This window comes from Panthera leo, chromosome A3, assembly GCF_018350215.1.
Source record: "Panthera leo isolate Ple1 chromosome A3, P.leo_Ple1_pat1.1, whole genome shotgun sequence".
NCBI lineage: Eukaryota > Metazoa > Chordata > Mammalia > Carnivora > Felidae > Panthera > Panthera leo.
Window position 1 is genome coordinate 15,399,974 of NC_056681.1, and position 13,952 is coordinate 15,413,925.

Here is a 13,952-nt window from a genome sequence, read left to right on the forward strand (position 1 = left end):
TGAAAAGTAAACAACATGCTTCTAAATAATCTATGGGTCAAAGTGAAAATCTCAACGAAATTTTTAAAAATTTTGCTGAATGAAAGTACAAAGTATCAAAATTTGTGGGGCACAGCTAACTGGATGCTGAAAGGAAAATTTGCGGCACTAAATGTTTACTTTCAAAGGAAGAAAGGCCTCCAACCAACAATCTAAGCTCCTGCCTCAAACTAGAATCAGAAGAGCAAAATAAACCCCAAAGAACTGAAAATAGAAAAACAATGCAGAAAACCAAGGAAACAAAGAGCTGCTTCTTTGGAAAGATCTGTAAAGTTGACAAACCTCTAACAAGATTGACGAAGGAAAAAAAGAAACAGAAGACCTAAACTATCAATTTCATGAGTGCAACGGAGGATATCCCTGCAGACTCCCAGACATTAAAGAGATAATAAGGGACTACTAAGAACAATTCTACACACATCAATTTGGCAATTTAGATAAAAAGGACTAAATCCTCAAAAAGTACAAACTGCCAAAACTCACCCAACATGAAATAGATCATAAAAACAGCTCTATAACTATAAAAGAAATTGAATCTGGGGCACCTGGGTGGCTCAGTTGGTTGAGCGTCCGGCTTCAGCTCAGGGGTTTGAGTTCAAGCCCCGCGTCGGGCTCTGTGCTGACAGCTTGGAGCCTGTTTCGGATTCTGTTTCTCCCTCTCTCTCTGCTCCTCCCCTGCTCGTGCTCTGTCTCTCTCTCTCTCAAAAATAAATAAACATTAAAAAATTTTTTTAAAAAAAGAATGTAGTCAATGCAACACACACACACACACACCTCTTAAAAAAAAAAAAAAAAAGAAAGAAATATCTAGGCCCAGATGGTTTCACTGGAGAGATCCACCCAATGTTTATTAGGAGAATTATGTATAAGAATTAATACCAATTCTATACAATCTCTTTCAGAAAATGGAATAGGAAGGAACACTTCTCAACATATTTTAGGAACTTGGTATTACCAGACCCAGACAAAGACAGTACCAAAACACAACACAATAGACATATTTCATCTAAGTTATCAAATTTGAGGGCATGGAGTTGTTCATGATATTCCTTTATTATCCTCTTGATGTCCCTAGGATCAATAGTGGTGGTCCCTCTTAAATTTCTGATATTAGTAATTTGTATCTTCTTTCTTTTTGTTGTTGGTTAGGTTGGCTAGAGATCTGTTTATTTTTACCTTTTCAAAGAACAATTTGTGGGGTTCATTGATTTTCTCTACTGTTTTCCTGTTTTCAATTTCATTGATTTCTGCTCTAATTTTTATTATTTTCTTTTGCTTGCTTTAGGCTTAAATTGCCCTTCTTTCTCTCATTTTATAAGATGAAAGCTTAGATTGATTTCTGATCTTTCCTCTTTTCCAGTATATGCACTAGTGCTATAAACTTCCTCCTAAGCACAGTCTTCACTGCACCCTACACTTTTGATAACTTGTATTTTCACTTTCGTGTAGTTCAAAATATTTTAAAATTTCTCTTGAGATTTCTTCTTTGATCCATGTTATTCAGTAGCAGATTGTTTAATAATATCCAGGACTTTCCCAACTATCTGTTATTGGCCTCTAATTTAATTCCATTGTGTTTTGAGAACATACTTTGTATGATTTCTATTCTTTTAAAAATCTGTTCAGGTGTGTTTTATAGCCTGGAATGTGGTCTATCATGAATGTTCCATATAAGCTTGAGAAGAATGCGTATTCTGCTATTTGTTGGATGAAGTATTCTATAAATGCCAGTTAGATCAAGCTGATTGCTGGTGATGTTCAACTATATCCTTACTGATTTTTCTGCCTGTTTGACTTATAATAACTGAAAGAGAGGTGTTGAAGTCTCCAACTATAACAGTGTATTTGTTTATTTCTCCTTGGAGTTCTACTGGTTTTTGCCTCACATGTTTTGACACTCTATTGTTAGGGGCATATATATTAAAGCTTATTATGTCTTCTTGGATAATGGACTCCTTTATTATTATTTAACAATCTTCTTTATCCCGGATAATGTTTCTTGTTCTGAAGTCTGCTTTGTCTGAAATTAATATAGCTAGTCCAGCTTTCCTTTGACTGTGTGAACACGGTATGTCTTTCTCTATCCCTTTATTGTTAAACTATCTTTGGCTTTATATTTAAAGTGGGGTTCTCGAGGCACCTGGGTGGCTCAGCTGGTTGAGCGTCTGACTTTGGCTTAGGTCATGATCTCACAGTTCACAGGTATGAGCCCCACGTTGGGCTTTGCGCTGATAGCACTGAGCCTGCTTCGGATTCTCTCTCTCTTTCTCTGCCCCTCCCTGCTTGTGTTCTCTCTCAAAAATGAATAAACATTAAAAAAAATTTTAATAAAAAATAAAGTGGGGTTCTCTTAGACAACATATAATTAGGTCTTGGTTTTTTTTTGTTTGTTTGTTTTATTTTGTTTTTTGTCTACTCTGACAGTTCCAGTCTCTTAATTAGAATATACTTAGGCCAGGGGCGCCTGGGTGGCACAGTCGGTTAAGCGTCCGACTTCAGCCAGGTCACGATCTCGCGGTCCGTGAGTTCGAGCCCCGCGTCAGGCTCTGGGCTGATGGCTCAGAGCCTGGAGCCTGTTTCCGATTCTGTGTCTCCCTCTCTCTCTGACCCTCCCCCATTCATGCTCTGTCTCTCTCTGTCCCAAAAATAAAAATAAAAAACGTTGAAAAAAAAAATTTAAAAAAGAATATACTTAGGCCATTCACATTTAAAGTCATCATTGATATAATTGGCATAATATCTACTATGCTTATAACTATTTTCTATTTGTTGTACTTGTTCTTTCTTTTCTTTCTTTCCCTCTTTTTCTGCCTTCTTTTGCTTTGAGCATTTTACATGATTCTATTTTCTCTCCTTTCTTAGCCTACCAATTAGACTTCTTTTTAAAAAAATTTTAGTCATTTCCCTAGAGTCTGAAATATATATTTACAACTATTTTAAGTCCCCTCTCAAATACTACTGTGCCAGTTCAAGAGTAATACATGTAACATATAAAAGACCCATAGTCCTCACAAAAATAGACACAGAAATCTTCAACAAAATATTACCAAACATTCAACCCAAAATTACATAAAAAGTGTTAAACACCAAAACCCAGTGGGGTTTATTCAGGCATGCAGGCTTACTTCAATATTCAAATATCAATTAATATAATCTACCATAGTAATGAACCAAAGAAGAAAAAAATCACACGACCATATTGACTCATGCAGAAAAATCATTAGACAAAAGCCAATGCCATTATTATAAAAACTCTCAACAAACTAGGAATAGAGGGTAACTTTGAACTTGATATAGAGCATCTACAGAAAACCTACAGCTAACATCATATTTACTGGTGAAAGATAAGATCAAGAATAAGGCAAGGATAACTGCTCTCATTACCTTTACGCAATGTGGTGCTGGAAGTTCTAGCTAGCAAAATAAGACAAGAAAAGGAAATTAAGGTATTACAGATGGGAGAAAATATTTTCAAATCATACATGTTACAAAGGACTTGACTCTAGAATATATAAACAACTCTCAAAACTCAACAGTAACACCAACATTCTTCACAGAGTTAGAGCAAACAATTCTAAAATTTGGATGGAACCAGAAAGGATCCCAAATAGCCAAAGTAACATTGAAAGAGAAAACCAAAGCTGAAGGCATCACAATTTCAGACTTCAAGCTGTATTACAAAGCTGTAATCCTCAAGACAGTATGGTACTGGCACAAAAACAGACACATAGATCAATGGAACAGAATAGAGAACCCAGAAATGGACCCACAAACATATGGCCAACTAATCTTCAACAAAGCAGGAAAGAATATCCAATGGAAAAAAGACAGTCTGTTCAGCAGATGGTGTTGGGAAAACTGGACAGTGACATTGCAGAAGAATGAATCTAGACCTCTTTCTTTCTTTCTTTCTTTCTTTCTTTTGTTTTTTAATTTTATTTATTTATTTTGAGAGAGAACACAAGCAGGGGAGGAGCAGAGAGAGAGAGAGAGGGAGAGAGAGAGAATCCCAAGCAGGCTCCGTGCTGTCAGCGCAGAGCCCAACATGGGGCTCGATCCCAGGAACCATGAGATAATGTCCTGAGTTGAAATCAAGAGTTGAATGCTCAACCAACTGAGCCACCCTGGTGCCCCTAGACCACTTTCTTATACCATACACAAAATAAACTCAAAATGGATGAAAGCCCTAAACATAAGACAGGAAACCATCAAAATCCTAAAGGAGAAAATAGGCAACAACCTCTTTGACCTCCACCTCAGTAACTTCCTACTTGACACATCTCCAGAGGCAATGGAAACAAAAGCAAAAATGAACTATTGGGACCTCATCAAGATAAAAGCCTTCTGCAAAGTGAAGGCAACTGTCAGCAAAACTAAAAGGCAAACAATGTAATGGCAAATGATACTTGCAAGTGACATATCAGATAAAGGGTTAGCATCTAAAATCTGTAAGGAACTTATCAAACTCAACACCCAAAAAACAAATAATCCAAATGGGCAAAAGACATGAATAGACACTTTTCCAAAGAAGACATCCAAAAGGCTAACAAACACATGAAAATATGCTCCCCATCACTCATCATCAGGGAAATAAAAATCAAAACGACAATGAGACACCACCTCACACCTGTCAGAATGGTTAAAATTAACAACTCAGGCAACAACAGATGTTGATGAGGATGCAGAGAAACAGGAACCCTTTTGTACTGCTGGTGGGAATGCAAACTGGTGCAGCCACTCTGGAAAACAGCATGGAAGTTCCTCAAAAAATTAAAAATAGAACTACCCTACGACCCAGCAATTGCACTACTAGGTATTTATCCAAAGGATACAAAAATGCTGATTTGAAGCACATGCACCCTAATATTTATAGCCGCACTATCAACAATAGCCAAAGTATGAAAAGAGCCCAAATGTCCATCAACTGATGAATGGATAAAGAAGATGTATCAATATACATTATAGAATATTACTATATTACATTATAAATCTTACTCAGCGATCAAAAAAAAAATGAAATCTTGCCATTTGCAACAACATGGATGGAACGAGTGTATTAGGCTAAGTGAAATAAGTTGGTCAGAGAAAGACAAATATCATGTGATTTCACTCATATGTGGAATTTAAGAAACAAAACAGATGAACATAGGGGAAGGGAAGGAAAAATAAGATAAAAACAGAAAGGGAGACAAAGGAGAAGAGATTCTAAAGTATACAGAACAGACTCAGAGTTGCTGGTGGGGTGTTGGGTGGGGGGATAGGCTAAACAAGCAATGGGCATTAAAGGAGGGCGCTTGCTGGGATGAGCCCGGGTGTTATATGTAAGTGATGAATCACTAAATTCCTGAAATCATTATTACACTGTATGTTAACTAACTTGGATTTAAGTAATAATTAATTAATTAATTAATTAATTAATTTTTAAAAACTCAGCAGTAGACAAACAATCCAATTAGAAAATGGACAAAAACCAGATGTATTATCAAAGAGAATATAGAAATGGCAAATAACACAATAAAATATGTTCAGCATCAATAACCATCAGGGGGGGGGCGCCTGGGTGGCGCAGTCGGTTAAGCGTCCGACTTCAGCCAGGTCACGATCTCGCGGTCTGTGAGTTCGAGCCCCGCGTCAGGCTCTGGGCTGATGGCTCGGAGCCTGGAGCCTGTTTCCGATTCTGTGTCTCCCTCTCTCTCTGCCCCTCCCCTGTTCATGCTCTGTCTCTCTCTGTCCCAAAAATAAATAAAAAACGTTGAAAAAAAAAAATAATAACCATCAGGGAAATGCAAGTTAAAACCATGATGAGGTATCACTACACACTTACGAGAATCATTTTAAAAAATAGTGACCATAGTGGGGCGCCTGGGTGGCACAGTCAGTTAAACATCCAACTCTTGATCTTGGCTCAGGTCGTGATCTCACAGTTTGTGCGTTCCAGCCCCACATTGGGCTCTGTGCTCATGGCGTGCAGCCTGCCTGGGATTCTGTCTCTCCTTCTCTCTGCCCTCCCCTGCTTGTGCCCTCTGTCTTCTCTCAAAATACATAAATAAACTTTAAAAAGTTTTAATAAATAAAAATAAAAAATGGGAACCATACCAAAAGCAGATCAGGATGCAGAAAAAACCAATCATTCATACATTGCTGGTGAGAATGTAAAATAATATAGTCACTCTGGAAAATAGTTTGTGTCTTCTTAGAAAACTAAACAGACACTAGCAATCGCACTCCTTATGGAGAAATGAAAACTATGTCCATGCAAAAACCCATACATGAATGTTCACAGCAGCTTTACTTGTAATAGCTCGAAATTAGAAACAACTCGAATGTTCTTCAGTAAGGGAATGGTTAAATAAACTGTGGTACATTCTATACTCTGGAATAAAACTCAACAACAAAAAACCCAAACTATTGATACATGCAATAACTGAGTGGATGTTGAGGGCATTGTTCTGAGTGAAAAAAAAACCCGCCAAACTCGAGCCTGAGCAGGCAGAGGAGCCAGGAGTAGTGCGGTGGACAGAAGGGAGAGGGGAGAGCGAGTGTCCTTCACAGCTTCCCTCTCAAGCCACCTCCAGGTTTCTGGCCTGGGTCACAGCATGTTAACCTCCCCCCTTCACCCTAATAATAAAGGACGTTGACATGCACGAAGTTGTTCTGCAGCCTAGGCTTGGTCCATCACCCCTAAAAGGCAGGGCTAAGCACCCTCTACGCACGTGTCTCCGCCCTAGAGGCGGTGTATTGGAGAGTGGTTCTCACACTCGGCTGGGTATCAGACCGGCCGGCTGAATGGGGTGGTGCTCGGGGAAGCTGTGTTCCACAGGCTCTTCCAATTCCTGATGTGGCCAGCTAGGCAGATCCTTCAGAGCAGCCCTCATCTCTCCCTGCTCTTCACCACAGCCCCTCCCTGTCCTCATCTCCTGCCGCCACTAGTCTCCCCTTCTCTCACCTCCTTCGGGCCCTTGCTCACATCTCATCTGGTTGGTGAATGCTTCCCGTTCCATCCATTTTAATATGGCAAACATTCTGCCTTTGCTCTCCCACTGCCCTCTGCCCTGTTTACTTTTCTTCCCACACTTATTTCCCTCTGACAGGACAGTGGTGTGCTGGAACTGACTCATAAGAGCTTGCAAAAGCCTATTACACTCCTACAAGCTCTGCTGGCTGGTTGTTACACCTAGCCATCATTAAAAATCAAATTACACAAACTTAATTAAATTAATGATATTAAAAACAAAGGCAAAAAATGCTCAAACTCATCACTTCGTAATTGTTTGCTACCTTTTGCTATTTATTATCTATGTTCTTGAGAGTCTTCACTGTTGTGGAAATATATAATCATATGCTACTATGCATTTCCATTCAATTCTCTATTCAGTGACGTCTCATTGGTAGCTTGAATTCAGCCCTGGTAGGAGTATTCACACCCAAACATAGGTACGTTATAAATCGGGTTTATTATTTTGTCGATTGTCTGCACCAGGGGTTGATCATGGCCCAAATCCAGCCCAACTACTTTTGTAAATAAAGTTTTATTGCAACACAGCCATGCCTACTCATTTGCATACTATCTGTGGCTGCTTTCACCCTACGATAGCAGAGCTGAGCAGGTACAATTTTATGGCCTGCAAAGCTTGACCTGTTTACTATCTTGCCCTTTACAGAAGAAACTTGCCCACCCATGGTCTAGCCTTAACATCTAACGGAGGAGATGTTAATAATGCAATTAAATGTAAACACATATGTCCTGTCTCTAGCTAGTACATTGTAAACAGCACACACACCAAAAAAAAATTGAGAAAACACACTGCCGGTATTTGAAAACTGATCCAATACAGCAAATAAGTCGATATGTCATTGGTGAATAAGTGAAATTCCAACATTTTATTCTCTCACTTTTTTACTTTCTTCCTCCTGAAAATGTCAACATTTATGTTGGAGCTACATTTGTTCATCCATAACAACCATAGATTGGCTATGGATAGGAGTTAGGCAAGACCCAGGAAAAGCATACTGTTAAGAATAAACTGGCTCTTTGGAATTTACAATAAAGAGTATTGTAGAATTTTATTATTTTATATTTGTTTCAGTAAAATTTATAATACACACACATAGGTAAACACCTTTTGCTTTACAAGCACGCGTACTGTTTTGTTTCCCCTCCAGCAGAATGTAAACTCCTTGAGAGGAAGAATGTTCTTTTATCCCAGCGCTTAGAACAACACCTGACATGTAGCACGTGCACAGTCAACATAGGACGGGAGAGAACAGATGAGCATAGTTGGGAACCCCTGGTTTCATGCATTGACTGTCAGACCTTAAATTTCCAGCTCCACCATTATCCACATGTGTGGCCTTGAGTAAATTATTTAACCCCTTTGAACCCTGGCTTCTTTATTTACAAAGAGGAGACAATTCTTACCTCACAGGGAGGTAATAGAATGCCTCTACCTGGCACCTACTAGGGTTTTCCACAAATGGGAGTTTCCTCCTCACCCTCCACCCCTGCCACACACATACTCCTTGGAGACCCAGCCCTGCTGCTGTCACAAATTTCAGTGATGTCACAGCCCCCCTCCCTGGAAGCTCCAGCACAGCCCTCCTGACAGCCAGCCTGAGTGCTGGCCGAACTGAGAGGGGCAGGGTGCAGGTGGTGCCTGATACCAGTCTTGCCCCAGATACCTGTCTTTGAGGCCTCACGGCCCCACTATGAGTCCATCAGCAAGGAAGAGGCCCAAGAATAGAATGGTTTCCAAGGTTGGACTTGGGAATGGACGTGGAGGGGGTCCAGCCACACCCAGAGCAGGGGCCATCCAGCCTGGGGGAAAGGGAGAGGTGAAGGGTGAAGAGAGATCAGGAGAGTTAGAATGGTCTCCCCATTTCTGCCCCAAACCAAGCCAAAAATCCCAGTCTAAGTTTGGTCAAACCACGCTCAGCCAAATGGAACAGCATAATGGAGGTGTTCAGGGGGATTCCTCCTATATTAGCGCTCTCTGTGTGTCTCTCCGTCTCTCTGTGTCTCTCTCTCAGCTACAAGATGAAGAACCACGGGACAAGATACCGCAACCTGTCAGCAAAGCAATTAGGCGGAACCGACTTAAGATGGTGAGATGTCCCATTTTGGTCCCTCCTGGTTGCCAGGCTTCTAGTGACCCAGAAGTCACCAGGCCCAGCCCTGACCTGAGTTGAGCCAAAGTCTAGGTGGGTTGTGGGAGACTACAGAAAGCTGAAGCTTCTCTTTTCCTTGTTTCTTGACCCCGGCAGGTATTAAAAAACTTGTCGCTCTTGAAGCTGCTCAAGAGCTCAAACCCCCGGATCCAAGAACTGCATAACTTGGCCAGAAGGTGTTGGAATTCGTTGCTCAGAGTTCCGAAGATCCTTGGGATCTCCACCAGGTGAGCTTGGCCCACCATGCCCCCACCACAGACCCTACAGCTATCTTTACTAGGAATAGGCACAATCTATATATGCTAAGAAATTAAGAAAACCTAATTTTTACAAAGGCTCTGTGAGAAAGGTATTTACTAGCTCCATTTTACTGATGGGATGCTGAGGCTCAAGAGATAAAGCGACTTGTCCCAGCTACCTGAGCTGGTAAGTGGCAGAGCTAGGATCTGAAGCCATTCCTGTGTGATATCAGAGCTGTGGTCCTAATCATGGTCACAATCATCCAATTATGGGACTAACCACCAGCCAGGGCACCACCCGAGCAAGAGGGGCCGCTCATCCTCCTCACCCTCAAGTCCACACAATGCAGAGATTCACCTGCAGACCAGTCACCTTACTAAGGCTTGGCTTCCTCATAAATCACACCAGAATATTAAGAAAGTTGATATTAGGCACCTGCTAAGTGCCAGGTATATGCTAAGCACTTCACAAGCATTTCCCAGTTACATAATTCTTCACAATTAGGTAGATAGAATTATCCCAGTTTTACAGACGAGAAAACTAAGGCTCTTAGAGGTTGAATTTCTTTCCCCAAACGCACAGATGGTAAGAGGCAGAAGCGAATTTGAACGCCAGTTTGTCAGCCTTGAAAACCTTTGCTCGCAAAGCCACTCGGCCACTTCGCTGCCCCCTACTTTGGGGAACTGGTGTGAGAGAGTCCTGGGCCTGGCGTGTAGCAGGCATTCAAGTCACAATGGTGGCTTTTAACAGTACTGTCATTATCTTGAGGCTGAGTCCTCACTGATTCACACACTGAGCTAGGACAGTGCCACCACTGTGCAGAGAACCCAATGGTTCTCTACAGAGAACAGACACCCTTGGGGAAGGTCTCCTGCCAGCACTGAATACCTCTGGTTAACACCCCCTCTCTGGGCTCCTCACTCTGAGCTGGCCTCCTAGATGCCGGAAATCAGGAAACACTGAGCTGGTAAGGTCAGGCCTATCTCATCCCACAGTTTCCCAACCTGTTCAAAGCAGCACAACCTCTCTTCAAGTATCTGTCCTCAAGCCCCAGCTGTGTTGTTGGGTGGAAAGGTATCCTGCCCTCACCCTGCCCCTCCCAGAGCGGAGAGGGCATTTGAGATACCTCCCCAGAACCTTAAGGTTTCTTGGAACACAATTTGAAAACACTGGACTAGTTCACCCCTTCACCTGAAATCCAGAAAGGAAGAATCCTGGCCAGCAGTCCCTGCAGACAACATACAGTCCTAGGGGTCCTAGCAACCTCTCCTGGCCCTTCGCCCATCCTTATCCCATCCCGTGCCTCCAGGCACATCCCCTGGTGGTGAAGCTTCTCTTCTGGTCCTCTCTAGCTTTCCCCCCTGAGCTGGCCGCATAGCAACTCTCTCAGGGCTGGAGGGTCAGGGCCTTAGTCCTGCTCTGCTGACTGTCTTCCCTCCCCCTGCCAGGAGCAGTAATGTCTGCGATAGAGTGGAACAAGATAATGAAGAGCTCCAAGAGGCTGAGTGCCCTGAGAAGACACTGGAATCCAAGAAATTACAGTCCACAGGGGAGCTCAAGCAGGGGTTGGGGGAGAGGAACAAGGCACAGGAGTCACCTGCAGCAGTGCTCCAGGGCAAAGAGCAGATGGAGCCTGAGCTCCCAAGGACATCGAAGGATCATGGCCTGACCGCTTTCCCTGGAGCCCAGGGAAGGCAATCACCTAAAGGAGAACCCCGCATCATCTTCCTGAAGACCTACCAGCACAAAACTCCCATGGGGGACAAGCAGCAGCTGGAGGCAGCTGACCAGTGGATCTGGTTTGAGGGGTTGCCCACCCGAATCCACCTCCCCGGGCCTCGGGTGATGTGCAGATCGTCCACCCTGCGCTGGGTCAAGCGCTGCTGCACGCGCTTCTGCTCTGCGTCACTCGAGCTGCCCATGTGCCATCCGTACAGAGTGTGACGACACCACTGCCAGGCCGGGGTGAGACCTGGGCCCAAGGGAGGCCTGGAGATGGGTCCCGGAGTCAGGGGCTCATGATCCAGACTCTTGGGGACTGTGGCTAGCAGTGCTGGGGGGGCTCCTCCTGCATGCCCAGAGAGTTGGGGGGAAGCCACTGACCAAGGCCACACGGCAGGGAGATGACTAGGCTGGGGCCTCTCAAGATCCAAGCAGGGGTTCTGGGGAGGGGCACTGGAAGGTGGGTTCTAAGGTGGGTCATCTCACTGCCTGGAAGCCTCAGGAGGATCCACAACTGCTATGGCTCAGAATCTCAGTCAGGAGTCTGAGTAAGGGACTTCAGGGATTTCCAAATGAAGCGGGGGGGGGGGGGGGGGGGGGGGGGGAAGGGGGGCAGTCAAGTAGATCTCTGCTGTATCCTTTCCCCTTAGACCAAACCATCACCCACATTTGTTGCATTTATTCATGCCTCAAATAAGATTGACTCTGAACAAAAAGTTCCTTAGCGAAAGAAAGAAAGAAAGAAAGAAAGAAAAAGAACAGAAAAGAAAAAGAAAAAATACTTCACCAATTGAGGTCCCAAGAGAGGAAGGGGTGATGGGCTTGGGGATCCAGCTGAAAGGGAGGCTTCCCCTTCACAAAACCCCCATCCCCAACCTGCTGGACTTAGGGCGCCCTGGTCCCTGAGCCCGCTCCCGGGGCGACAGCTCCCCCTAGCGGCCGTCTTGGCTCCTAACACCAAGGTCTCTGCTCACAGGTGGTGTGACCTTGGACGGGAGCCAGAGGTGTGACAACGGAGACGGCGCAATCATCTGAGCGGGAGGGATGGGCGGGAAAATTCACGAGTGTACAAATAAAATCTCCCATAGGGACTGAAGAATATTACCGCCAGTACTTCCTGTTTGGGGCTGGAAAGGATGGTGGAAAAGAGGCCCTCGGCGGAGGTGGGGAGGAAAAAGTGTGCATCAAGATTTTATGTTTCTTCCACTCCATTCCCAGGTCCCTATGGTCAGTCTAGAACGTGGCACCCAGAAGCCAGCGAGCTACACCCCTCCCCACCTCTGCGAGCTGGCCTCTCGAAGGATGCATTCTATGAAGTCACAAAAAGGGAACATCTGTCGGGTGCTTTCTGGGTGACCGGTACCTCACAATGGCCCTGCAAGCCAAGGAGATGAGGAGACCGTGACGCCGAAACAGAAGGTGATTTGGCCAGGCTCACACGACTAGGGGGTGGCGGGGCCAGAACTCTAATCTAGAAGTGCTGGCCGCTCCCCATTCCACCTTCCGAAGAAAGGAAAAGGCACAAGGGAGCATCCAGCCCGTATTCACGCGCATTGCGGCCCAGTTATTGCAGCATCGGCTGTCAACAAACCGGCAGCAGCTGAGCCTCAAAATGTGCCCAGCCTGGGTCAAGGAAAGCACCCAGTCAGGCCCCGAGTCAGTACTTCCCTACAGCTCCCAGGTGACACGGCACGCCCACCCTCCAATCCCAAGCCCGGTCGCCCCCTGTCTGCAGGAGCTATAGCCCTGAACACGCAGTTGGGGAGAGGAAAAACCAGGGAGCCGGGGGTTCTGGGGATCTTCCCCTAGAGGCGGGCTGCGCGGTGTGGCCTCCTCAAGAAAGCAGCGCAGCGATCGAGGGGCGCAGAGCCCTCCCGGGAGGGACCCAGTCAGTGGTGGAGAGGCCTAGATGCGGAGGAAGGGCAGGAGGGCCTCCCCGGGACATGCCTGCACCCTCCTAGGCCCCAGCGCTCCACTCCGTGACTGCGTCCAGCGGGCCTAGCGGGCCTGCACGGGCACAGAACGACCCCGTAGCCCTGGGCGGCGCGGCCACGGCCGGCCTGAGCCTGCGGGTGTGGGGCTGCTCGGTGCCGCCCCGCTCGGCTCTCCGCGAGCCGGCGCCTGGGCGCCACGATCCCCACTCCCTCCTCCCCTACCTCTACAGCGCCACTCCCCGTGCCGCCTCCACCCCGCAGCCTCCACTCCAAGCTGTCTCTCCGCCCGGCTTGCACGCCGGCCCACTTCCCGCGTCGTCGCCATTTCGGTTCTTTTGCTGGACATCCTCAATCCCATCAGTCTTCAAAAATCACCCCTACTCGATCTTTCCCCCCCCAAGCCCCTTCCATTTCATCAACCTTCGCCTGAGGGTTTGTCCCATCTGTCCGCGCACGCTGTCAGCAAGCAATCAGGGCAGCGCGCTCCCAACCAAAACACACCGTGTTGGGGACCCCCTGCTCTCGTCCTCATGGGAGCCTGCCCAGGGAACCCCAAGTGGGTAAGGTGTGAGCCTAAGCAAGACTGGCAGCTACCGCCTTGCTGCATAGGCAGTCAGAGTTGGGTCCAGGGTCAGCGTCAGCTGATGGACTATGTCTGTGTCCTGAGGCTGGGATCTGTCATGTCCAGGGCACCTCTAGGCACTGGGGGTGGGGGGGGTGGGGGGTGGGGGGTGGCAGGGAGGCAAGGATGCAGGCACTTGGGCCTCAGGCAACGTGCCTCCCACAATCCCACAGCTGGGTTGTCCCCTTACCACCTTCCCTGTGCTTGACCACTCCAATCTGAGGCTTCTC

The 13,952-nt window shown here is 45.7% G+C and overlaps 2 protein-coding genes across 8 annotated transcripts in view; one reads left to right on the forward strand and one right to left on the reverse strand.

Moving 5' to 3' along the window:
* The window catches only part of SYS1 (SYS1 golgi trafficking protein), a 38,239-nt gene that overhangs the window by 15,887 nt on the left and 8,400 nt on the right, over positions 1–13,952 (reverse strand). Inside the window, exons 1-2 of one of the 7 annotated variants that reach the window (XM_042930846.1) lie at positions 12,272–13,070; positions 8,719–8,854 (exon numbers count right to left, since the gene is read on the reverse strand). The exons of 5 other annotated variants lie outside the window; for them this stretch is intronic. The gene's annotated coding sequence lies outside the window, so the exon portion shown is untranslated. Of the gene's footprint in view, positions 1–8,718; positions 8,855–12,271; positions 13,071–13,952 lie in introns of those variants that run through there. One more of the 7 variants, XM_042930847.1, reaches the window with a different exon arrangement.
* TP53TG5 (TP53 target 5) lies at positions 8,590–12,249 on the forward strand. Its single transcript, XM_042930852.1, has 5 exons — positions 8,590–8,793; positions 9,067–9,141; positions 9,301–9,431; positions 10,893–11,409; positions 12,143–12,249. The coding sequence occupies exons 1-4, from the start codon at positions 8,746–8,748 to the stop codon at positions 11,386–11,388; spliced, it is 750 nt and encodes a 249-aa protein (XP_042786786.1). The 5' UTR covers positions 8,590–8,745; the 3' UTR covers positions 11,389–11,409; positions 12,143–12,249.